The sequence below is a fragment of the Triplophysa rosa genome, linkage group LG25, assembly GCF_024868665.1.
Source record: "Triplophysa rosa linkage group LG25, Trosa_1v2, whole genome shotgun sequence".
In the NCBI taxonomy this organism is placed as follows: domain Eukaryota; kingdom Metazoa; phylum Chordata; class Actinopteri; order Cypriniformes; family Nemacheilidae; genus Triplophysa; species Triplophysa rosa.
In genome coordinates this window covers 7,372,743-7,398,865 of record NC_079914.1, presented here as the reverse complement: position 1 = coordinate 7,398,865, position 26,123 = coordinate 7,372,743, and the positions used below count along the sequence as shown (strand labels likewise).

At 37.1% G+C, this 26,123-nt stretch overlaps 1 protein-coding gene across 1 annotated transcript in view; it reads right to left on the bottom strand.

The window, feature by feature from the left end:
* Window positions 1-25,400, bottom strand: part of LOC130548980 (adhesion G-protein coupled receptor D2) — a 63,365-nt gene extending 37,965 nt beyond the window's left edge. Inside the window, exons 1-20 of the mRNA XM_057326085.1 lie at window positions 25,324-25,400; window positions 25,132-25,168; window positions 24,971-24,998; window positions 24,443-24,661; window positions 23,483-24,136; window positions 22,897-23,073; window positions 22,713-22,786; window positions 22,211-22,495; window positions 21,598-21,709; window positions 21,245-21,382; window positions 20,837-20,939; window positions 20,367-20,478; window positions 20,044-20,099; window positions 19,825-19,951; window positions 19,288-19,391; window positions 17,557-17,659; window positions 16,904-17,057; window positions 16,239-16,372; window positions 16,046-16,161; window positions 14,941-15,061 (exon numbers count right to left, since the gene is read on the bottom strand). Of these exons, the coding sequence (XP_057182068.1) occupies window positions 14,941-15,061; window positions 16,046-16,161; window positions 16,239-16,372; window positions 16,904-17,057; window positions 17,557-17,659; window positions 19,288-19,391; window positions 19,825-19,951; window positions 20,044-20,099; window positions 20,367-20,478; window positions 20,837-20,939; window positions 21,245-21,382; window positions 21,598-21,709; window positions 22,211-22,495; window positions 22,713-22,786; window positions 22,897-23,073; window positions 23,483-24,136; window positions 24,443-24,661; window positions 24,971-24,998; window positions 25,132-25,168; window positions 25,324-25,361 (2,892 nt within the window). The 5' untranslated portion in view covers window positions 25,362-25,400. The remainder of the gene's footprint in view (window positions 1-14,940; window positions 15,062-16,045; window positions 16,162-16,238; window positions 16,373-16,903; window positions 17,058-17,556; window positions 17,660-19,287; window positions 19,392-19,824; window positions 19,952-20,043; window positions 20,100-20,366; window positions 20,479-20,836; window positions 20,940-21,244; window positions 21,383-21,597; window positions 21,710-22,210; window positions 22,496-22,712; window positions 22,787-22,896; window positions 23,074-23,482; window positions 24,137-24,442; window positions 24,662-24,970; window positions 24,999-25,131; window positions 25,169-25,323) is intronic.
* Between the last annotated feature and the right edge of the window lie 723 nt (window positions 25,401-26,123).

Below are 26,123 nucleotides of genomic sequence, written 5' to 3'. Positions count from 1 at the left end.
TTCAATACATTTATTAGCTTATGTGCTAAAAAGTGCTGCAACAAAAACTGTTCTTGAAATAAAATCTGAAAAGCCGTAAGGAAACAAAACAAGCAGAAAAGAACCTTTGGCAAGCTGGTGTAAAATCTGCAAATCAAATAATAAAAACCTATTACAATATAAAATACATGCTTTGTTCAGTAGAATAAAATAAACATTGTATGGGGACCATCGTGGTTCAAACACAAAGCCTCATACGGCTTTAGAAGACTCATATATGATATATCACATAAAACATTGTTCATGGTATGTCAATTTATTTTCAGCGATTCAAAGAGTCGAAGAGATAAGTCTCATTATTTCAATAAACTATTCATTTAAACGTGGCATGAACCAGAATTTGCAACAAATTTTACTGAAAGGGTCAAACAGACTATCCAACAGTTTATACATTAACAACTGATTGAACGAGTGACACGTTGGTGAAAAGAATCATCTTAAAATTGAGTGAGTTCTTCCACAACAAAAAAATACTAAATTGACATGACTTCTATCGGGATTTAACCCAAAACCTGATTAATACAGTAGAGCACTTGTTGTTACTGTTGTAATTTCCCTGGAAAAACCCACATATCTGTGATAGATTATGGCCGTGCACATTGTAGTTTTCTTTCATAAGTGTACACTTAATACATTTATAAAAGGTGAATGAAAAACCATTTCAGGTTAACAAAAACTCTATAGCCAGGTCTGACAGGAGCTTGAATGGGTACCCTTGGGTACAGAGGTCACATATGCAGCAAAGGTACAAAGTTTGTATTTTTTCCCATCGTTATGGATAGTGAATATAAAAGTTGTACATCTTCAGATCTGGAGGAGGTCAATTTAAAGTTGTGTGAACTTAAGGTCGACACTTTTGTGAACCTTCATGCCATTTTTCTGGCTTTGGTATCACGCCTGAATGCTATAATAGAAATATAAACATCACACGTACTTGAAGGAAGGTAACAAAGAGCTTTAAACAAAAAAGAGACACTTCACAAAAATGTGCTGCATCTGCTCAATAATACGCTACAGTATCGTCGACTCTAAGGATTTAATACCCAGTGACAGTAGGGGGTAAAAGACAATGCTGCACACACCTCGTTGGTTTATATTAGACTGTCAATTTCCTATTTAGTGTTGCAAATGAATTATCATGTTTTTGATCATGGGCCTTATTTGCGTTTAATCTTTCATTGTGTTATGAACAAAGTGGGAAAAACATCCCTGGCATATTACGAAAAATGATCAATTAGAATATAATTGAGTTAAAAATAAATGGTACCAAAACAATAATGATGAATTGTTCAAAAAAGTTAATTCATTAATGTCGAGCTAAAAACAAACAGAAAAATGGAGCACATTTAAATGCATTGTGTTTCAAGATAAAACTGTATTCTTTTGAACTCTGCTCTAAAATGCTTGAAATGTATGCAAAGGGATTGGACTTTTGCATACATCAAACAAAAAGCATAAATTATCTCCTAACAAAACTAATTAAGAAAAAACTGTTGTTTAAAAACAGAATGCAGTTGGCAAATGTTGTTTTCTAAAAAACACGCAGCACCCCAGAGAATGTGATGCGGAGAAGGAAAGTGTGATTGTGTTAAAATAATCAGGGCACGTTCATTCAGGACTCGGCACTATCCTGATCTAATGTTTCCCTAAAACATGACAGTAGTGGAAGCTTGATTTACAAATCATTACCAGCCACAGCCATCTAAAAATGCATTTGGCCAAAAAAGGAAACGGAAAATATTTTTGTTCAGTCCACTCATCCATATCCTCCTAAACCTAGGCGTCAAACGCAGATAAATTCCTCTCAAATTTGTGGCCATACATCAGGAGCAAGCGTGTTGAACCGAACTGAGAGCAAACGCATTGTACTCTCCCCAAAAGAAGGGCCTTTGCTCCTCATTACCCATGACAAGATACAGGAATTCACTTTGCTTTTCATTTAAGGGCTTCACGTCCCCTTTATGGATGTCTGCCTTCACGCTTTTACTTACTTCCCCTCGCCGGCTGCCGCGTTATAAATGATTATAAATTTGCGCGGATGACCACCTTGTCTTTTTTATTTCTCGCTGGTCCCCTAATGCACAAAAAGTTAGGAAGCGAGCAGGTAAAAAAATCTTTTTTGTCTTTATTTATGACGCTGTCCTTGGTAAAGGAAATTTCAATGTACTGGAATGAAAACTATGATTAAAGGGACACATTGTATGGGCAGAGAGTGTGGCAGCTTTCCATCTCTGAGCTGTTATATATTGTATAATATATAGACGTATATATTATATATTAGGACACCATCTCAGAAACAAATAGAGCTGACCAAACAGAGGAATGCAGAGACATCAGTGAGTGCTGGAACTATAGGATTTCTTAAATAGCCCAAAAAAATCCATATATTACCTTTACATGCCCAGTGAAGAGGACTTTGTCAAGAGTTCAAAGCAGCAGAAAAAGAAAATGGATAAGAAAGAGAACCTCAAAAGCATCTGATTTTAGTAAGCAGTAATGAAAGGAAACAGTATCTATCTAGCCGACTAATTTATCTATGGAAAATGCTTTTATATAAAGAGAGTCGTTTTGAGCTGGACCAGCCCTTTGCTGTTCAGACTTGGAACCAATTTCTCAATTTAGTGAATAAAGCAAGGGGGCTTTGATGACGACATGAGGGGTATCAGGTGTGTGTGTGGTTTGCTGGTGAGTTCTACAGAGGAGTTGAAGGCCAGGTTAGGGTTATGTTCAGGGCAATCTTAAACAGAGGCAAGATTACTTGGTGTAACACACACGCAAACGCACAATACCACATGGCCAGATAACTGTCAACATATGTTTTGGGTGACATGACTCTTACGAAGTGTGTGTGTGTGTGTGTGTGCGTGCGTGCGTGCGTGCGTGTGTGTGTGTGTGTGTGTGTGTGTGTGTGTGAGTGTGTAAGCACACCTTAGGACTTTCAGAACTAATTTATTGTGTGAAGACAAAAACTGTAAGTCTGAACACTTAGGAAAGTAAATCTCTTCTAAAAATAAGATTCAAAATATCATTCATGTCCATAATACAAACTTTCATTGTATAAATGCTGCACATATTTGTCATATAGAAAAACCTTTCAAAAAGCATACATAACAATTTTTATTGTTTATGTACATCCAGCCGCAGAAAAAAATTAGAGACCATTTCAAATTTTCATTTAATCAGCATTTCTAGATGTACTGTGTCCATTAAAGTCCAGTGTCTGTTGAATTTCAACAAAATCAAACAAAGTCATCCAGCAATGCGAAAGACTGAGAGAATGATAAGACACGATGAAAACTGTGATAAAAATCCAGGTTATCACATTTTTTAATTCAAAAATAAACAATTCTGTAACTTTTCCTAAATACATGTACAAATATTGTAATGTTGTAATTATTGATTCAATTTCAAAGTGAATATGAACTTGTTTTCTTTGCAGTATTTGCGGTCTGAAAAAATACACAGCATCTTTTCTTTTGATCTGTTTCTCCAGTTTTCATTTTCTCCAAAAACAAAAAAATGCAAAACATTTTTTTGGGGTAGAAATGTTGTTGGTAGTTCACCGAATGAAACAAAACCACTAATTTTACCTAAACACACATTCATAATAGTGCATTTTAAAATTAAAAAACTGGTATGAAAGGATATAATTAACATAATGTTTTAGTAAACCCTTTTCAAGGTCGGCAAACACGCAGAGCTAATATCCTGCTTCAACAAACACAAAGTGACTCTTCTGTGGCTAATGGTGTATCAAATGTTCTGGACACCTATTCTGACTTTAATCTTAGTAGGATTACAAACAGAAAGCCCAGAGAATGTCTCTTTTAGTCAAATGAAAGTTGATGTATCAATCTGTGTAGGGTCAAGAGATCCAGGCTTTCTCTGTTAGTGTCAGTCTGAAATCCCTGCATGTGGCAGCAATTACAGAAATAGGAGACCCAAAAAGCTCTCGATAGGAAAAAGAGGGAGAGAGAGAGAAAAATATGTTTTTCACGCGTTTTTAAGAGACCTGCTAATGTCTCTGCCGCCCCCCAGAAAAACAGTTTAATTAAATTGTATACACAAAGTTTACTTTAAGTGCCAGCAGTCTTTTAAATAAGGGCGAAATGTCAGGTTTGGGTCTTGACTGATGTACTGCAGAACTGGATCAAATTTGTAGACGTGTTCAGCTGTGCGGTGAGAATGTCAGAGGGCTGTTCCTGCCGGAGAGGCTTCAAAACCAGACCCAGCTGTGAGCCTTTTAGTTTGCGAATTAACATGAAAACGCGAGCGTGAAACTACTGCACTTTTAATTGCATTTTACTACAATAGATGCCTTGAAAAGTTGTAGTTTTGTGCTTTGCACGTTAAGCAAAATGCACACTGTAATATCTATTAAATCTTAGTGACATTGCCAAATAAAACCAAAGTGTTCTTATGGCTGCGCGCAGATTTGATTTCACCTCCGCTCTGTCTGACGTTAAAATAACAGGTTTGAATTTGTAACACTTGCTTTAAAAAATTATACACATCAATATAACAACAATATTAAATTTGATCTATCAACGCACACAGTCGATTTTCAAACGGCAGCCAAACTTTCTCATTCCACAGCGCTCGGTGTATTTTTCATGGCACAGGGCGGTCTGACATGGTTTGAATAAAGAAAACTAACGTACTGCCAATCAGGTCAGAAAGTCTAACATTTTTCGTGGATGAAGCACACTAGCGGATGCAATGTTCCCCTATAAGGTGAGGGGTTTCCTTAAATCCTTTAATTCTTATGTACAGTATTAGCAACAGCAAAAGTGATGCAAACACCGAACAGAATGAAAGCCCTCTTGAAGTAGGGAGGAGCCGAAGAAGACAGAGACCACCAGAGGGATACCCACAGGACACCCAGCCCTAAAGAGGCGAGGCAGAGAGGGGCTGAGGCAATGCGAGGCAGTCAGGGGAAGCAGGGAGAGTTATTAACTTAGCCCTGAAAGCCCTTCTTAATATAGGGTCCAGTGGTGATAGTTAACAGAGCCTGGCAGAGGTGACAGCTCTTGGACCTGCTTGAGGAAATCCAATTGAGAAGCAGCCAAGAGGAACAACAAGCGCAAAACAGATGTTCCCTGCTATCGCAGCGCGCAACCGTGTATACAACAGAAACACCCTCACTCCTCTCAAATTGGACGCAGATAAAAATAACAATCGGGATCATTATAACTTTCACATTCGTACGCCTATCCAGCTGTAGGTGTGGGCAATACGACCTAAATATGATTTCACGCTGTAAGTCATATTATACTGTGATAGTATATATGAAGAGTTTGGTTCCAAAATGAGATATTATAACAAGATGAGATTTTTATTGTTTTTATTGCGTTTTATTGGGTTAGTTGGCTGTTTTTTTATTATTATGGCTTAAATCAAAACAAACCAACTGTAGTTTGATTGATATTCATTGGAATGCACAATAAAAAACATGATTTTTGAAAAATTGTATTTCATTTTGGAACCAAACTCTTCATATTATGATGAAAATATTGCCAAGCTCTGTCCTGTGGTCTTTTATGGAGTCAATTCGCTCTACTTATTCAAAAGGTTTAATATGTATCTGAAGAATAGTCTTTATAAGATTTCTCCTCTTCGTTTTGAGTAGTAGAAAACTGTATGAAAATATGGTATATATTCAAAGGTCAATATGTATCTTTCTTCTACATGTAAGAATGATAGAAAGAAGGAATTTCTTTCCTTCAATGGACAAAAAGGAAATCTAAAATGAACTAAAAGAAACATTTATTAATGAGATTGGACTTCAGCAGTGCTTAACTGTTGAGTAAATATCTCCCAGTAAATATCTCCCAGTCCCAGTAACTTATAATCATATTATTATCAAAAAGCATTGAGGTAAGAAAGAGACTATGGATAAAATTGTAGTTCTGATGTTTAGAAATTGTTCAGATTTGATGTAGTTGTCAATCATTTCAATATTAAAAAAAAACAAGTAAATCTTGCAGACAATTATTACTGTTAGTATCACTAATCTACATCTTATGCAAAAATTGATTCGCACAAACAATGGTCTGATTTTTTGTTAATCAATTCAATGTACATCTTTCTGAAAAATCAATATAAATCAATACATGTATATTATTTAGATAGTATACTATCTTCTGTAATATGTATTAGGCATGCTCAATATTAGATTTTTGCACTAATGTGATATTTTTCAACTCGTTTTAGCTGATAGCTGATGTCAATATCGATACACTGTAGGCCTACGTGCTTTTTTCCTCTTCGTTTTAAGCAAAAACTACGAGTTCCAAGGTGTCATTTCTGAAAGTGGTTTCAAATGATTAGTAATGCTCTTCTCATCACAAGAATACATTGTCCTTATAATCTTTCAAAATAACAACATCAAATCAATCAATGCTTGTTTTTCAGAGAGAGGTGGAATGTAGCCGGCATGGTTCAGTCAATGAATGCTGATTCATTTGAGAATGATGATGTATATGTCATGTGAACAGTGGAGGGAATGAAACCTGGACAAACTTTGGGATTCATAGAGTTGCTTGAATCTTGGGAAGCTAAAATAGTTATAAATTCCAAAACACTAATCACAATGTCAATCAAATGATACGATTACTTATTTATATCTAAAATTCTGATATAAATGTAACATTATATTCACTATATTTGTTAAAAGAAATTCTCTTTCCGTGAAAGGGCCTACACAGAACTTAACCATTAAATATTGAGACACTGTGTATTTCTCTCTTCTCTTGTTTTGTGTATTCAAGACAAAAAAAGAGCACTACGAACCTAAAAAGAAACTAAATACCACAAAATCTCATGGCGCACATGTGCGGAGAAGCGAAGCAGAGCGCGAATGGTAAACAAACACGTTTTTAAACAAGACAATTTCACAGTGCATGCTTAAAACGGCCAAGTCAAACATCCTTGTAGAAAATTGATACAAACTCTTAACACATGGGTCAAGCCACACTCTTTGAACTCGAAGCGAATGGGGGCCCTGTGTGCCAAAAAACTGTTTAATTAAAAATACTTAGGTATCAAACAGACATTTCTGAGTGCCCCTGCTGTCAAAACGCATGAGACCGCCCTGCCAATCTCAGGCAAATTCTAATTACATACTTTCCACTGAAAGCAAGAAAAATGTCAGACTTCACACGGGCTAAGATGGAACAGCTGGGAATGGGGATCTGCTCGAACCCAGAATTCTCAGAGTTGGCATCCTCTGCTGTTTAAAAAGCTGCAGCTCATTTCTGTGGTCGGTATCACGCACCTGCAATTGTGCATTTGTAAAGCTTTTCGACCTGACAATACGCAGTAAATTCAATTTTTTTTAAAGATGCTATGTAAAAAACTAGACCCTCTCCTGTATTTTGTCCTGTAGTATGTCTGGGAGTTGTCTTTTCTTCCATCTCAGACTTGCGAGGGCTGCGGGTTAATGACATGTGCCCGAATCGTGCCACATGCGGTAAGGCACTTAACACGGAGAGCATCAATCCTTATCCCACCAAACTCGGCGCAGCGTCACATGCGTTTAGAGCTGACCACGGCTCACGGGAATCCTAAGTGAAAACGAATGGTAGTTCATCGACGTGAGCACTTCATTCATCTTTGTTTTCCAGTCTCTTTGTCTCCTCCATAGTCCGTGTTTTTATAAAGTCTCCACACTGCTGTGAAATAGTTTTCGCACTTTGTGATCGTATCAGTTAGATACTATAAATCCTTATGCTGTCTAAAAAAAACGTAAAATTTACCAGCTAACGAGTCCGGTTTAGACAAGCTTTGACGCGCTTCGAGCATTAGGGTGGTTTTTCGACCTGAACTCTGCCCAACTCAAAGGCAGATGATTGGCACATGCTTTGACTTAATGACGATAATTACTTGGAAAAACAAAGCGGGAGACCACATCTGCACAGTGTAAAAATGCCAAACCCGTCACTGAGTGCCGAGCTGTCAGCATCCCTGTGCTTTTTCCCACCTAGGGTGCATAAGTCTTAACACAAGCCACGGCTCTCCCCGCAGTCCCGCGCCAACCGAAGCGACAAGAACCAGATTAATAAGAATCAACATATCCTTGTAAACAGTTGTTAGGGGCCAGGGAGCGAAAGGGGACGGATGGAAATGACGCGACAGCAGCTTTCTCTGTGTTGTGACAGCCATGTAGCACAGAAAGGTCAAGAGGCCAAGAGGGCGGAGATATTTGAGTCTTTTTTATTTGGGATTTTAGAGGTGCAGTAGGATCGAAAAGACACATTGTTTACACATTGCTGTACCAGCTGAAATAAATTTGGGATTTCCTATCGTCAACAAATAAACCTTTGTGTCCAGCGAACGTCAACTCTGGAATTACAAGACAAACCAAGCGATCCAAATTCTTCATTCCAGTGCAGACAACAAGCATGAGTTTCTTAGGAAATAATGATTTAAAAAGAGCGCTGGCATGAATAATAGATACCGTGTTTATTTTGGATTTCATTTCCATGCAGAAAACGAATTGCTCATTCGTAAATTGGCATCAGCGTTTGACAGCCCGTATAGAAAAAAAAAACAAGGAGGAAGAGCTTTTCTCTTGCCCGGCCTGACCCAGTTCTTGCTAATTATCTGCAAAGTATACATCAAAGCTAACCAAACAGTCCACAGACCTCAGATTAAAAGAGATTTTAACGATTTTTATGTTACGATATGCCACGAAAAACGCTCTCTCCCTCTCCCTCAGTGAACCTCCCACCCCATAAACTTATATCAGTTTAGGATGGCTAAATTATAAATGAAACGGTCATTGTTTCAATGCGGGCAATTTAGGTGTCGAAGTGGTTCCTGACAGCAGACAGAAAGGGAGAGAAAGTGTGAGGGCCCCGTTGTTGTGAGAGGGGTTGCGGGGTCGTTCCCAGCGGGTCATGTGATCCTCAATCTCCTGCCAGGGTAGCCGAGTGATTTGCTTTCCTATGACACAATCTATTACTACGCAGAGCCGGCTGGTAATTATAAAGCAAATAAACGCAGGTGGGTGCCAAACGCGACAGGCTCTTTTAGTGGTATGTGCTAGCCGTGGAATTCCCTTTCCTCTTCACAGGAAATGTGTTATTCACAATGATTGTTTGTTGTTTTTTGGCCAGATTTCAGTATCAAATTGCCATTTTTAGCTTTGTGCCGCATTTCACACTTCAAAGCCATGTACGTATATTATATTTGCATTGGGTTGGTGGTGTCTTTTAATTTTTCGCGCTTGAACATGACAAGGAAATATAACTTCAAAGAAAGAAGATCATATTCAATAAGTATTTAAATATGACTCGACTGTTATTGAAAACTATCATTATCTCAAGACACCTACCACATGAAATGAGTCTGAAACAAAGGTCTGTCTAAACAAAATAAAGGTTTGTTATCTAAAATCTACTTATAAAATGTACACAAGGAAATGCTTTGTGATATCAATGTTAATCGAAACTGAATCTTGAAAAGACACAGATTTTCCATCTTGAACAATTCCACATGAAAAACATTTCCCTTTGCAGGGGTTTAGGGACCCCCTGACCATCGAAGAGAAAGAGAAAGAAGAGCTGGACACCTGTTTTGACTGAGGGATTCCGGTTCTGTTTGTTTCGGTTAGTAAAATTACTCTCTTTTTGAGGGGTCTGTGGCACTCACCCATGCTGCCCTCTGTGGACCTCAACTGGCATCCATATCAGGATCATTTTCAAAACACCTTCTGGTGGTGCTTACAGTATGTTGAGACCCAACTGTGTAGAAACGTGAAAACAAATAACTGTCTCTTCACATCAGTATTAATACATTCCTGTAATGATAGAATAGTTGATGCTCTCTCTCAAATTTTAGGAAAAGTATGGATGCTAATAAATGGATGTGTGTAAATGAATTCATCTCCATCTGACAGTGTGTCCCTGTAGATCAACATGGTTCCTAACACTTTAAGGTCATGGGATCAATTTCAGGAACACACAAACTGAAAAATGCATACCCTCAATCAATACAATCAAAATACAATCATGGAAAAAATAAAAATTAAGAGTTTAAAATTAGGATCAGTTTTTTTTATTTAATATTTACTAGGTATGCGTTTAAGTAAAATGATCTTTTTGTTTCATTCGGTGAACCACTAACAATATTTCTCCCAAATTTCAAATAAAAACGTTGTTTCTATTTGCATTTATTTGGATAAAATGAAAACTGGAGTAACAGGTCAAAATAACAGAAAAGATGCTCTGTATTTTTTCAGACCTCAAGTACTGCAAAGAAAACAAGTTCATTTTCACTTTTAAGCAACACAACAGTAATATTTGTGCATGTATTTAGAAAAATTCAAAAATTATTTTTTCATGCGATAACCTCTATTTTGATCACGTTTTAATGTGTTGTCATTCTCTCAGCCTTTCACATTGCTGTTGGATGACTTTTCGTCACTCCTGAGGTTTGATTTTGTTGAAATTCAACAGACACTGGACTGAAATGATCACAATATGTCATCTAGAAATTAAATAAAAATCTAAAATGGGCTCTTTTTTCTTTTTTTTGGCTGTATATGCACAATTTTTATCATCTCATCATTGAACTCAAACAAGAGCATCTATACTTTTACCTTACTGCTCAGCCAAAAAAGTCTTGAGTTTGTGACCCCAAACCCTCTTTACCCTCTCTCAGCTCAAAGTTATTGATAGAGGGAAATTATGAGCGTATAATGCAATGGACAATGCATGGTGGAAGGCCTATTATATATGCCGGTAATGGATTACACTGAGCTTTTGAATGACATTGCACAGAGATTGGATGACGGAGGGTCGTGCGATTTATGGTCAAATGAAGCACTTCGACTCCCCCCCATCCCTACAGAAAGCTATTTATTTTCAGGCTGATAGAGGAGCACATGGTGGTATTTATGGTTCATAAGTTTGTAAATAAAATAGAAAAAAATGAGCTGTTGGTGGATGTCTGAATAGGATATTGTTGCCTTTGCATTGTAATGTTACTGTATTCGCTGACACCAGTCAACTCATTTACAGTAATTCAGTAATATGTGATTTCAGGGGTTTGTTCTGACAGTTTAGCAGATTGTTTACCACATCATCAACATATTAAGATGAAAAACATAAATATCTAAATTATTTATGGGATGTTCTGTAAAGCACCATTTACATGCAAGCTACATATAGTATTAAAACTGGACAGACATGTGTCAAATAATCAATAACTGCTACAGGGAAAGATAAAATGTGAAATATTTATGAAATATGCTAATTATGCTGTTTCCTTCATACTGCAGTAAACAAATAGCACCTGGTTGTCATTTTGGGAACACTCACTCACTCTTGTCAAGCAACCAACAGGAAGTGTAGCCAATGAAAAGGGCTTGTCAACATTATTCCTTTTATTGATTTAACAATAAAGTCCCGTGGCTTAAGTTTTATGTTGTTATTGCTGCCTATTGAAAATACAATGAAACATGGTAGGGAAAATCACGACAGGAATTTCACATAAGGCCATCTAGGTCTCAAAATGCCCCCTGGATAAAGGGTGGCTGTCATGTTTGTAAAATTTTCAAGGTTGTTTCTTAGACAGCACTAGTGCCACAAAATTACAAACATATCCAAAGCAACTTCAGACGGCAATGTTTCATTCATTGCTCTGTGCGGTCGGCATTCATGCGAGAGCATGCCATTTCTGCTTTCTTTTAAAGCCGCAGGTCGCACCGAAGTATTTAAGAGCTTACAGCATCTACGTATATGAAGCACTTTAACACAAGGTCTGCTGCATTGAACGACTCGCGCACTTCCAGATAGAGCGACGGTACTTCTCGGTGCACGTCAAAACAATCATACGAATTGAATTCCAAATTATCTGGAATAAAAGATTAATGTAGTGAGAAGCTCGAGGAGGGGCAGGACGAGTATCGTCAATGACTTCCCAAAACTTTTTGAAGAAGTTTCATAGCTGCTGGAGTGTTTGGTTATTCTAACAAGGTTGAATTCATAGGGCAGTCAGATAAAAGCCACAGTATTGTCTTTGTTAGAGTCGCACCTCTAGAGACCCGAGCCGCTTTCATGCATTAAAAAAGGTGCCGTGGGCAAACAAAGGCGTGGAATTTAATAAAAAACAATTCAATCAGTTTAGTCTTCAACACATGGGAGCTATATTTTCGCCTGCCACGTTCGAAAAGGAAAAGGCTGGCAAAATATCTGAGCGCTGAAATGATCAGAAAAGCCTGTGGTGATTTCCTGTGTTTTCTGCATCTCCCAAAAAGTCTCTGACTCATTCGCTGTTTGGAATGATTTTGAGCCCAAATATAGTAGCAAATAAGCTTTAACTAGTAAAAAAATCAGTTTAAATGTTTGGTCACCATTAACTATTAAAAGTGCATTTTAAGATGCTCATGACCATACATGCATTTGACAGACGCATTTATCTAGTGACTTACAGTGTATTCAAGCATTTTATCAGTGTGTGGGAATTCCTCTGGGACTCAAACCCATGACCTTGGTTAGTGCCATCCTCTTTCTCTACCAACAGAGCTACTAGACCTATTTATTAACCAGCAAAAGTGATATGAGTATTAATATATACCTTCAAATTAATAAAGCATTTCCAATTATGAAATTGAAAAGTTAATTTGTAATTTTAAGTTTTTGTATTGCATAATATGTACACGCTCATCTTAAAATAAGGCTTAAAAGGACCTTTTCTGATCATCACCAGTGTCACTGTGGGTTCTTCCCCTCTAAATATTAGCTGTCATGATATACTTTATTAATTTATATATTTTTAGAATTTTAACTATAACGAAGTTCAATACTTTCAAACATGCATTTACATAAAATTAAATGAATACAAAAAGTCTATCAAGCCATGTGGTGATACAGCAGTTTCAAGTGTAGGACACAAATAATTATTTATTATTTACAGCTAGACTAAAATAGTACATTACAGCTGACCTCTACACTACATCACTAATATATGGAAATAAAGGCGTTTAAATTAGCAAAACAAACATTTTAATCTCAAGCTTCCTGTCTGAAAACTGTCTGTTTTCAATCCCTATTAAATTTCGAATTAAACAAACTAAGTTATACCTGTCATAAATACAGTGTAAATATTTCCCAGGCACAACATGAATTGCCACATTTGCAACGTTTTTTTTTTATAGAATATATAAATGCATGACGAGATTTCATGCATATAGAACACAGCATGAGGCAAATAGAGAAACAGATATGCTCGCCTGACCTCAAAGAGTTGTACAGTATATCCTTTTAATGTGAACCTTCTTTGGTACGTGTCTTCATCAAACAAACAACAACAACAACAAAAAACAAGTAAACCGACCAAACAGTGACTTTGTTTCAAAAAGCCTACATCAATTATCACTGTGGTGAAACATTTTTTAATTAGTGTGTAAAATGAACTATTTATGGAGTGGTTTAATGATGTGAGTCAGGCTAAATCTCTATTGATTTTCTTGTGATATATACAGCTCTATTACAGAAACAACTGATTAAGGAGCTCTACAGATTGCAAACACAATATTTCAACAGCACGGGCTTGTAACGCATAAAGAATGACACACTTTTCTTTCTTTGATCGAACTTTCACACTGTGATATTCTACACAAGCTATTAAACAAATTGTTTTGATTACTGAGTGCATCAAACAAAATGACCAATGTTGATTTTAGCTACAAGAAACTAGATTAATATTTATACGTATATTTTATTATTTATTTTTAGTACTTTCTTTATGGTGTTTGATAATGTTCACTTTTTAAAGCTATTACACGTGTTCTCAGCAACACAGCAGAAAGTTAAAAACACTACAAAATATACTGTATATAATACCTTATGTAAATTATTACTGCCAATTTTGCCGCTGCTGAAAATGTGCCACTAAACTTAAAGCAACTGACAAACAAATAAATACATTTTCAAAAATGAATTACATTTGAACACAAAAAATTAAAATACTAAAAAAACAACTGACCATAATACTAAGCAGAATTTCTGGCCGTTTCTAATGACTTGACGGGAAAAGGAAGTAACAGAAGATTCATTTGGAAAAAGTGTCTCTCGCCAAAAAAAATTTCACCCACATTCTGGCAGGTATTAAAATGAGAAATACTGGAAAAGGATTAAGACCAAAAAAACCCGGACTGCAACTATTATTACAGATTTCGAAGAAATGTAAATGTCGAAAGGAGAGAATAAAATGCAGAAGAAAGAGTCTAATGTAATCCAACAGTAAATGTGACACCTCGTCACAGACGGACGGCATTTACCAGAACTCTAAATAACACACACATTCCACTCGAATCACACACACACACACACACACACACACACACAGTCTGTACCGTCTCCATGTTAAACAGCAATTATATCTTCACTCCCCACTGTTTACCTCTGCTAAAACCACTACGGGCTTCACAGCTAATGCAACCCAGCACTCTTCACATGCTTCACACTCACGTTTGTCTGCCTTTGTACTGAGAATGGTAGTGAATCAATATTTCATCATTAATATTGTTTAAAAATAAAACGCTAGATTTACCCCATAATAGTATACCAATATTCTTAATTTAAAAATCAATGTTTTTTCATATTTTTAGAAGAAAAAAATGAGCAACTGAAACATACTGCAGCATTAGAATAATCGTGATTATTCCAATTAATCGTAACAGGAAGAGAATATACATTTGCAAAATCCGATGCATTCAAAAATGAAACAAAAGTTGCAATACAACAGTGTTCAAAATTGAGAAGCCAACCCAAAAAATCAATCATAATAGTATGTAATTCATATATCTAAATAATATCTCCTTTCTGGGTCCGCAAATATGTTAATTCCTAAATGACATTAGGCTTATGGTGCTGACAGGAAGTCATCTCTTACCTGCAATGAGTTTAAGAGGCTGAAGACATAAGCTATAGCAACAGAGAATGGCACCAGGACTCCACAGACCCAGGTCAGGCCCAGAATCGGCAACAGAACCAACACTGCTTTCACCGCGGCCCTGAGAATCACAAAAACACAATCAGCCCAGGAAAGTCTGATAAAGCAAACTGATTATTTGATTACAAGCTTGTATATACAGGGTTGCATACACACACACACACAGGAACTGGACATATTAGTTGCACACCTCCTGGCTGTTCTTGCTGACTTTTACACTAAAGAAGATAGATTTCAGGGGTCATTCCCAGCACAACAGGAGCTGCTGCTTATTCTCACGTTGTGACAATTATCACGCTAAATCGCTTTTAATTCTGTTTAGTATAAAATTACCTCCCCATTCAGGTAACCGCTAAAGTGAACCAGCTGCGAATCAGCACTGCCAAGCGGAGGAAGTGTGTGTTTGATTTTCCTTGGCGGACACCATGTTTGACCACCGGCTTTCAAGAGTCACATTGATATTTCTTATACACAGGGGCCCCACCTCAACGACTGATGCCGGAGGTCTAGAAGTGTCAACGGCACTTCACATCCAAATGCTGGCTAAACGTGGCAGCTTAATTTGTGTTGTGGTTATTTACAGTTTCAAGGAGAAACTGAAATATCTATAAACCAACACGAGTCAGTATAAATGCCTGTTTTTAAACGTATAACGCTGGATTCCCACAGTGATGGAGCAGTCTGGGAGTTTACTTTGACCTCCCTGCAAAAACATCTAATCATTCCATTAATGGACCAACAAACAAACAAGAAAAATTATTGAATGTTGAAAGCGGCTGCAAATAAATCATTTTAATAGAAAGCTGAAGTTACACACATTACGAGCATGTAATTTGATCAGGTAATTTGACAGGACCACCGGTCATGAGCAAAGCTGTGAAAGGGTGCCTCCATGTGGTGACCAAACACACAAACATGTGAAGAAATTGAGCGCTGGTGAATGAGTCAAAGAGAAAAGCAGCAGCACTGGGATTTTGGAAGTACAAGTACTACTAATAAATAGTATTTAATTAAAGAGAGAATAAGAAAGAGAGATATGTCCTACTTTATCTGCTCAGAGACTTGCTTCTTGGGAGTGCTGTTCAAAGTCATCATCAAGGATCTTCTTCTGGCTGTGCCGATGGTGATGACCACCACACGAGCAAGAACGATGACATTCACCTGGAACAAAAACATGCACTATAAAAAACACATTCACATAAAAACAAAACCAACAGAAACTAAAGTGTGAAATTAACCATAATTATGAAGATGACCGGGCCGGCAAAACCCCATATGACTCCGTTTTGAACACTAAGCCAACAGTGACCATCCGCAGAGTATTTCCCAGAGGCTGAGGCTAGTGTGATGGTGACTATCAGTACAGGCAGACCTGTTACACAAAAATGATTTGTTTTAGTTCTGACATGTACATAACATGGACAATACGCTTCTGGGCACTTAAAACACTTAATCTATTATGCACTGAATTAGAATTACATTGAACTAACAATACTACCAATTATACAAATTGGCGTAGGCTACTTGAGCTAGCTTTATTTAAGACTAATAGCATATAGATATTTATTCGTTATTTATTTATCTATTGTAAATTACCCTTGACTTTCATTGTATGGACAAAATTACATTTTGTAAAAATCTTCTTTTGTGTTTAAGTGAGGTTTAGGTGTATACTTCTTTGGGGGCCATTGTACAAGGTCTTTATTTAGACAGCAATCAATGATGTTCAGTTTCTACAAAATGTATCACCTAATTAAAAATGGATCATTTGATCATTGCAAAAGCTTTATTAAAGACAACAGCAAAAAGCTATGGAATCAACAGGAAACCGGCATTCCTGTACTCTTGAACCCAATCAATAACCATGCACAACAGATCGAAGAAAAGTGCAGAGTCCCATTACCCCAGCCAATCAGGTAGTAGTATTTCATGTGGCGGTCCTCGCTCAAATTAACGCTCACTACTTTGCTCCAGAGCAGCAGGCCCTCGACCAGCATCCAGCTGAACGCTGCCATGAAGAACAAATGCATCAGAGCTGCCACAAGCATGCAGGCCACCTATGGGGCAAAGGTCAGCGAGCAGGCTGTCAAGGGTCAAAAGTTCAAACATCCACACACACCGGCCACACGCCAGCTTATCCAGCGCCAAATATGGCAACAACACGAATGTTGTTTTAAGACGCTGTCAGACTGCTTTTAAGAACCATTTTTCAAGAGTTCTAGAATTAGACCTTAATTTAGTTTCCTTTTTAAAAATCTATATAAAATAATTGCGTGGCCTTGATAGCCTTTAACAAAGTTATAAAACAACTTAGACAAAAATAAAATAATTTAAAATATCCGATCAAATAACAGTTTTAATAAAATTGAAGAATTAATTTAGTATTATTAAAATACTAATTATTACAGTATTTTAATAATCTATATTTAATGTGAATAATTATATCAATAATAATAGCCAATGAAATATTTTTGCTTGGCTATGGTTATCTGTTTCAATAGTTTGTAGCACCACAAATTTGCTTGTATAAGAATGAGTTTATATTATACACTGTACCTTATTATGAATCGCAGAACCACTGCAGAGAAGGACAATCTGGGCACAGATCAATGAAACAAAAAGATTCTTGTGGACCGATGTACGATCTGATTTTGGGATACTGCATGAGAAAAAACAGATTTTTTTAAAACACCACGTAAGCATCGTTTTTTGCAATAATTCCACTTTGCACATTTCAGGTCAAACATAATGTATGTGGAATTATCCGGTTGTCATAGATAAAGTTCTCTTAGGTTTATAGGAGATCTGGTAACCCAGATGAAGGCTGTGTGCGAGTACATGTTGATTAGCAGCAAACGGGCCATAAATCACTTAAAGAAATTAGTTTGGCTGAAACTGTGCTGATTAACCTCCCTTTGTGTGGCCCTTTCCTTTAATGAACCCCTGTAATGCCACCATAAAACTTCAGCTTCGGCTTCATTTGGCACAAAGCGCTAATTAGACGATTAGCGGTATTCAATACTGATTCAGCCTCAGAACTGAGCGCTATTGACAAGCGTGACTGGCTGTGAGCTCACTGTCACTAAGGCATGACTGAGTGACTGTGTGGTGTGTCGAGCAAACATTCCGCCATGTCGTGACCCTATGAACTCAACACTAACAGTTGTTCAGAACCTTTTTGACTCCAAGACCCCCACTGATTTTTGAAAACTTTTAAAATAAATAGATAATAAAAACATATGTACAATATAATTTGGCATGCAACTTTATCCAAAGTGAAATGAGGGGGCAGTGTTGGGTGTAACTAGTTACTAAGTAATTAGTTACTGTAATTTAATTACTTTTCCCTTGAAAAAGTAAAGTAAGGGATTACTCTTGTTTTTTCTGTAATTTAATTACAGTTACTTCTGATGTAATTAAACTAAATACTTTGTGTAATATGTGTGTGTGCAGAAAAGGAATTTACATCAAAATTCAAAGTCTAACTTTAAAATCCGTGCTTTAATGTATAATTCTCACATTTGTAATTAATAATAATACTTTATGTAGTTTTATATTATTTATTTGAATGAATTAAAAGAGCCGTTTCATGTCTATACTTGAATCACTTAACTCATAAAGGTTGATATAGGATATAGAAAGTAATTAGTAATAAGTAATTAAATACTTTTTGAAGAGAGTAACTTGTACAGTAATCTAATTACATTATCGAATGTATAATTAGTAACTAGTAATTAATTACTTTTTCAGAGTAACTTACCCAACACTGTGAGGGGGTATTCAACATTTTAACCAGCAAGAGCAAACAAGCTAGGTTTACAAGGAGGAAGCATCGTTTACAAGTAGGTAGTACAAGCAGTAGTAAAAGTTTTGAAACACAAAATGCAACCATGTTTTGAGATTTATGGTTCTATTAAAAAGCTGGTTAATAACTTAAGTTATTAAAATGGAGTAATTGAAGCTAAATTAGGCAGGATTATAAACTTGAAATTAAATGCTGTGGAATAAAACTCTGTCCAGGTCTCTACGCTTTAAAATAGCATTTTAAATCAGTTGGATTATTTTAATATTACTTCAAATTTAAATGTGTTAACTAGATAAATACATCTTGCCACTCCCTGAGAAGTTTGCTGAGGCCCCCTAGTGGGCCCCAGTCGAAAACGTTGTAAGTGAAGGTCTAAATCATATGATACAAGCACACATCAAGATGGACTCCTCTAAAGCAAAACAGAACCAGTGTTGTTGGCATGCTCTTGGCGTGGCAGTGTATCCGTAGAAACCACTTACTCCAAAACAGTAAACAGCATCAAGGTCACCACCAGCGCACAGAGAGAAGCTCCGGATCCGATAAACGTCAACTTTGTCAAATTGCTTTCCTCCACAGGGGTCCACTGCGGGGACAGGAAAAAAGACCAAACAAAAAACACTGATATTAGACTCATCAACCACTGTCATTCACTTTTATCGTTAGGGATCTCATTGGATCAGAGATATGCCATAACTACCACATACATACATGAAGGGTGAGGTTGTGTTGCATTGGTTGTTGATATAAATGTAATCTAATGTTTGGAGAACACAGAGAAACTTCTCACTGGAACAGTTGTAACAGTGCACAATTTAGCCACCTACACACACTACAGCCTTTCTTACTTTTATTAGCTTACAGTGACCTCTAGTGGAAGGATTGTATTATAACAGAAAATCTCTCTACTAGTGCATTCAACTTAAAAAGCTGTCCTTTTACAGTTGCTTTAACTTAAATAATGTAATTATAGCATCTTACAAAAACAGGACCCTAGAAATGAAATACTTTAAACATACCTTGGGCTCCATATAATTCATGAGGACAGCAAAATTGGTGGTGTGGTTGCAAAAACAGGAAGTGACATCAGGAGCACCAGGCAACACTCTACATCCTTTATTTGACCAGTCACTGGTACGACCAGCCCTTTGGGCATTAAGAGACTAAATCAGACCCAAACAAGATGCTGTAATATGGTACACCAGTTAGTATTTTGTAATTGAATTACACCCACTCACATAAAACTGACATTCCAAAAGACACAGAGAGGCGCGACTCGTTTTGGAAACTCTGCCTAAAAAGAAAAAAAATCATGAAACTCTTGTGTGTGAATAGCATCAGGAGTCAGGACCAACCTGCCAGTACAGCAGGTATTGATTTTAAGCAAAACTAAATATCTGTCAAGGCCATTTAGTTAAGGTTAATACAGACTATAATGTTGTATAGTACATTTTGAATTGTACTGTAGGTCAGATTTTAAAAAGATTTTGTAGGATATTTAATGGAATGACCAAGAGATTCACTGTTAGCAAATAAAACTTTTGCTTTTCATATTTTTTACCATAGTCCCAGAGGACAGGGTGTACTGGACTGAGACTGGAACGTTCTCTGCCCTGGACACATCTCGCACAGTCGCTGATATCACTGCTGTGGCTAGCTGACCAGCGTAATGACTGCATAAAAACAAATAAAACAGAGTTACAATTCGCTTGTTAAGTCTGACGTCACGCACTACCATATATGGAAGGTCATATACCATCAGATGCCACAACAACAAATACACTGATGGTTTGCTTAAAAACTATAACAAAACTGATACTTATCTGGAATTTCATTATGGAGATTAAGGTGTCCAGACATTGATTCATTTTTACAATTTTTTTAAATATTGATTTCAGGGATTACGAAGACTGTAGTGTACACTGTGAGTTTAAAGTTTTGCGTAAATGTGTAATATGAATAAAAAGTGCTCATAAACAGATGAAGTGGTACAACTAATAATTAGTGGAGATTTAAAAGGCTCTTACTAACCTTTTACTGTCTGTATTTTGGTGGTCGAGGGTCTTTGCCTCCAGTTTGGACAATTCTAATAGGTGACTGTAGTAAGTGTGAATAAACATCACCTCCTCGTGGCCTGTCAAACAACATGCATACCATCAGATACCTCCTTGTTTAAAACTCAGGCCCGGTTTCACAGACACAGACACATCTTAGCTTAAGCCAGGACTATGCCTTAGTTAAATTAAGATTTATGTCGCTTTTATAAAAATGCCTTAGAAGAATACATTACTGGTGTGCATCTCGAGACAGAACAATGGCACTGATATATTTTAAGATATTTCTGGGCAAGTTATATTCCGTTAAGAGAGGTTTAAGCCTTAAGCCCTGTCTGTGAAACCGGGCCTCAATTTCTCAAATGAAGAGTGGGTTAATCTTCACCCAGAGAGAAGACTCTCTGCACTTCTGAGTCAGGGATAAGGATCTCATCATAGCTGCTGAACTGACTGCTGTGGACTGAGGGCTTATACACACAACTGCAGCTCATCTGTGACAACCTTCGAGGCTCAAGATGAATACCTAGAAAACCATAAATCACATTTTAAACATAGTCATGACTAGATTTTAATAAACAACAAACAAGAGAATATTATACCTATCATGAAATCAGCTGCAACTGTGATCCCTATTTGTCATATTTCAGAAATATTGATACCTAATCATGCTAAGCAAATGTTATATATTCAAGCTGATGTCTGTGACTGTTGTGACAAGCACCAGTGACTCCACTTTACCCATGTTCTTTGTTGACATTGTGAAGCTTTTGCGTTCTGCCCAAAGCACGTCCGCCAGTATCCACAGCAGTTTGTCAATGCGCTCTACGACACTAAATGGTCCACTATGAATCTAAGAAAGTGCAAAAAGAAATGTATAAACCCGAGAGAAAGAAAGATCAATAGTGGCCAAATCCTTGAAACAAACCAATCAGCTAAGAGATAAAATGCAATTTAATTTTTCTGAGCTTTTGTATGTTTTTAATGTATTTTTTCTCAGAAAACACCACAATGGTCTTTCTCTTTGACACTACATCACAAAAACTAATAATCAAGGATCTTCTACCAAAAGAGTGGCACTAAATTAATTTCTGCACAACTGTGGATTGTATATTTCTTTGAAATTAAAGCTTTGAAAAACTTAAGTGGTTCTATAACTACCATCACTTAACAACCTCAAACCTCGGGTCTGTGTTGAATTGTATGTGAACGGTCATACAGATTGTGAATACAGTTGAACCTAAGGAACCCTTCTGTGAAGCTTGATTGTTGACCTATAGCTTTCTTCCAAAAAAAACCCAACTCCAAGTTTGCTCCAAATAAACACCAAACCAAAGAGGCTATCAACACATACCTCACGTGCTCTAAAATCCTTCCACCGGTCAGCCATATCAGGGTCGATGAGTCTGCTGGCTAGTTTTAAGCAATTGCTGATCATGGATATGGACTTGAATGGAACTGCAATGTCAATATGTTGTGTGGCTGATGTCTTCTCGATGGTTTTAATGAGGTACAGAAGATCAGAATGTGTGATGATTTCAGCGTTGCTGTCTATAACTCTCAAAATAGTCATCAGGAGAGAGCTGTGGCGAGTAAGTTCATTTGCCGGGAACAAAGTTACGTTTTTATTGTCAGTATCCTGTTAAGAAAGAAATAACAAGTCATTGAAGATTAAGTATTTTTTAAATGTTACACCTATGTGTCACAATAACTATATTATGATTTAAAACCTTTCAAGGCTAAGGGAGAGAGCAATAGAAGAAATGGGTTTACCAGACAAAATGGCCATTTCTTGGTGAATTCTAGAGCTTTTAGCATAACTAATAAAAAGCAGCCGTGAGCCCTGTTTAACTCACAGGCTTGGAATGTAACTCATTGCTGACTTGTGTGAAGAACGGAGTCCCTGGAAAACCGAAGGAGTCCAATTGCTCTGAAATAAAGAAATGAAACACTTGGGTTTATCAGAAATGTTCAGAAGATGAACTATACAATGCATGCCGATATCAGACAACGTTTTTGCAAAGTTATATAGGCGGTTACCTTTGTGGAACAGGCAGACGCTTCCTCTATATGACATACAAGAGTCATAGATCCATTTCCTACTTGCAGGGTCAAAGGTAACACAGGCCTTGTTGGACATGTGGACATCAGACAAATTATGATGAAAACTCGAATCCAGCCAAGTTATGAGTTGCTCATGTGAGTGACTCTTCATACCTGTAATGAAAGATTAACAAAATAAAATCAAGTGCATTCATCTGTCTAGGGCCAATGAACAGCAGGCAACCCAAGTTAGCATCTAGTCTGCCAAATTTAGTGATGTCACCATGAGTCATAGTTATCACACTCTCCAAAGTCTGGTTCATGTAAAGACCATATGTCTTCGCTTCAAAAAAAACTTTTTGGATCTATTAGTCATTCAGTGTATGCTTTGATGGGTGGGTCACTCGATTACCGCATGGATGAAATATTTACAACCATTTCAGCCCGAGGTTAGCAATCACGACTTGGCTGAGACTTGGGTGGAAATGGATGAAAGAGTGGAAATTTTTATGTGAAGACGTGAGGGAGACAACCCAGTAGAGTCCAGGAGTTAAAATCATGTAAGGTGCAAGCCCGTACCCACCTCCACTGACTCTACCTTGACACAGCGAGTTCCCCCTTCGTGTCTGCAGGGAGGTTTCTATTTCCAGGACAGATTCGCTCCATTTGAAGAACAACCCAGAAGAAACGGGTGAACAGTCTTTTTCCATGTTTTGAATTTCACTGTCGAGCAGCACACTATCCCACATGTACAACTGCGTGATGTTCCCACAGAGCGCTTTATCGCTTTTGTAACCTCCGAACGTGTCCTGCTCCTGTCCAATGATGAAAAGACCATCTCCCCCGATATGGTCTGATGCGTTAAGAGAACTCCCAAAACCCACCTTTGTTCCATTCGCCCAGATGGCCCACTTCCCCCCATTCCCAATCCAACTCGCACAGACAAAGTTCCAGGAAGCATCATTGGGAAAGGCTGTTACGTAAGTAGTGTTTGATCCATGCACTATCAATGCAAGTTGGATGGGCTCATTCTCCAAAATCCTTGCTTGGAGTTGAAGCTCATTAATGAACGACTTTATGGAATATGAGAAAACGGTGGAAAGTCCGTGGCAATTGGGGTTAAACTGAAGACGAGCGCAAACAGTAAGCAGTTCCATGTTAAGGAACTTGTGGCGAAGGCGAGACGATTTTCGGTGTGGACGAGCTGGAAATTCCAGCATGAACATATCTGGAGGGGCTGGAAAAAGACTTTCTGTAAGAATGTTTTCAAACACATAAAATTATGGATTATTTAATAGATAATTACACTTTTTTACACATCATCATCACAAACGCCATTGTGCTAGTTGTAACTTACAGAATGGTACGGTAATAAGTCAAAAAGCAAAAAGGTGGCTTTTTTAATGCCCAAATACAATTTGCATTGTTTCTATACCCCAATAGTGTATACAAGCACTGCAGGGCATCTTTATTTTATAAATACAACCGAGCAATGTTGTTCATCGCACAATGGAGCAGGGGAACATGGGATATGGGTGCTCACCACTTATCTGCAAAATGCCTTCTTTTTCTATCCATACAGGCTGAGTGATGTTCAAAGACTGAAGAAAACTGTGCAGGTTTTGGATCTCTTCAGCGTTGGACACCACTGCCAGGGTTCCTGAACGCTGATGGCAGAGTGTGTTAGCGGCAGACCATTGCTGCCTATCTGGTACGTACTCATAATAAGACTCTTCATGTGTAAACAGGGGTCGACCCTCCACTGTAAACACATGCATTCACATTCAGTTTATAAACACAATAAGAGTCCCATATACTTGAATTTGACATTTTAGGTAGCATTAACTTGTCCCTAGGTTGCTTTAATGCCAGCTAAAGATTATGTAAAATAAAAAACACTATATATGTATATATATATATATAATGTCTGCCAAACTCTCTTTCCCTGGACTCAACTGGTATTTATAACATTTTAAACATAGCCTAATAATGATGTATTATAAAACAAATAACTGGTTATAACTGACTTATAAGTAAACAAACATGAAAAGCACTTGTTGTGATTTATTACCTTTCTCCAAGCAGTGATGGATGAGGACCTAGAAAATAAGTTTGTTAATATATTTAAATGAATGTAACTAAAATGCAAAGGCTGTATATTGATCTCTTCATATCACAGGTTAGATACATCCACAATGTAACTTAAAGTTAATAGAAAAAACTGTTACTTACAATAACATTGGAGCAAATAATTTCTAGCAAATTCATCCTGCAAACGAAATACTTCAGTGTTAAAGCGAAACGTTTTTATTCCACAGTTTTTAAATTAAAAGGTTAACAAAAATTACAACCACTCGAGTCACAAACGTTATAACGTCGAGCACGCATTTAAATGCCTCATAGCAGACGAAAACAGAAGATTACCTGTAAGTTGCGAGACAGTTTAGTCGTAGGACTTTCATTTAATACTTTTATCTCGAAAAGGAAAGTATGGAAAATTGTTGAGACTTTTTCCGTCGAAATGCTGTCAAACAGTGAGAAACTCTTAAGGGCTGAGTGAGATCATGAGAGGACCGAGCTCGCGCCTCCCGCGCTTCCCCTCTGCAGCGCACTCGCCACGCCCACCACCACTGAGACTACTTGCTAAATAATAGCAATTAATGCATATTACAATTAATGCCAGGTTTGACTTTGTGAAATCGTAAAGGTTTTGTGCTATAAATAAACATGTCCACATGATGTAGATATACAATACTAAAACGTGTCATAAAGCGAAAACAACTAAATACGTACTTATTGAATTGTTTGTTTCATTGAATGTAACATCGTTCTGTTGATACATTTATTTGGTTTCATTGAACGTAACATCTTTGTGTAGCTACATTTAATGTCACAAAACGTAAAACACTAACACATAATACTTTTTACTATTGTAAATCTTTGTCGACGTTGCCACAAATGGATTTACAATAGTGATCCGATAGTGACTACGACATTTTGTCAAAATCTAGGCTCAGTATTGTATTTTTGTAGTAAGTGAAGAATTGGTTTTCCTTTTCATAATTACCATGTGAGAAAAAAAACGATACACAATTATTTTAAAAAGCCACACATTTGTACCTTATCAAAAACTAATTTTAAATGCGTGTTAATTTAGGATTACCACACTTACTGTCAATTACATGGGCTTGAAAAGTTAATGCACAACTTCTGGAAAGTTTCAA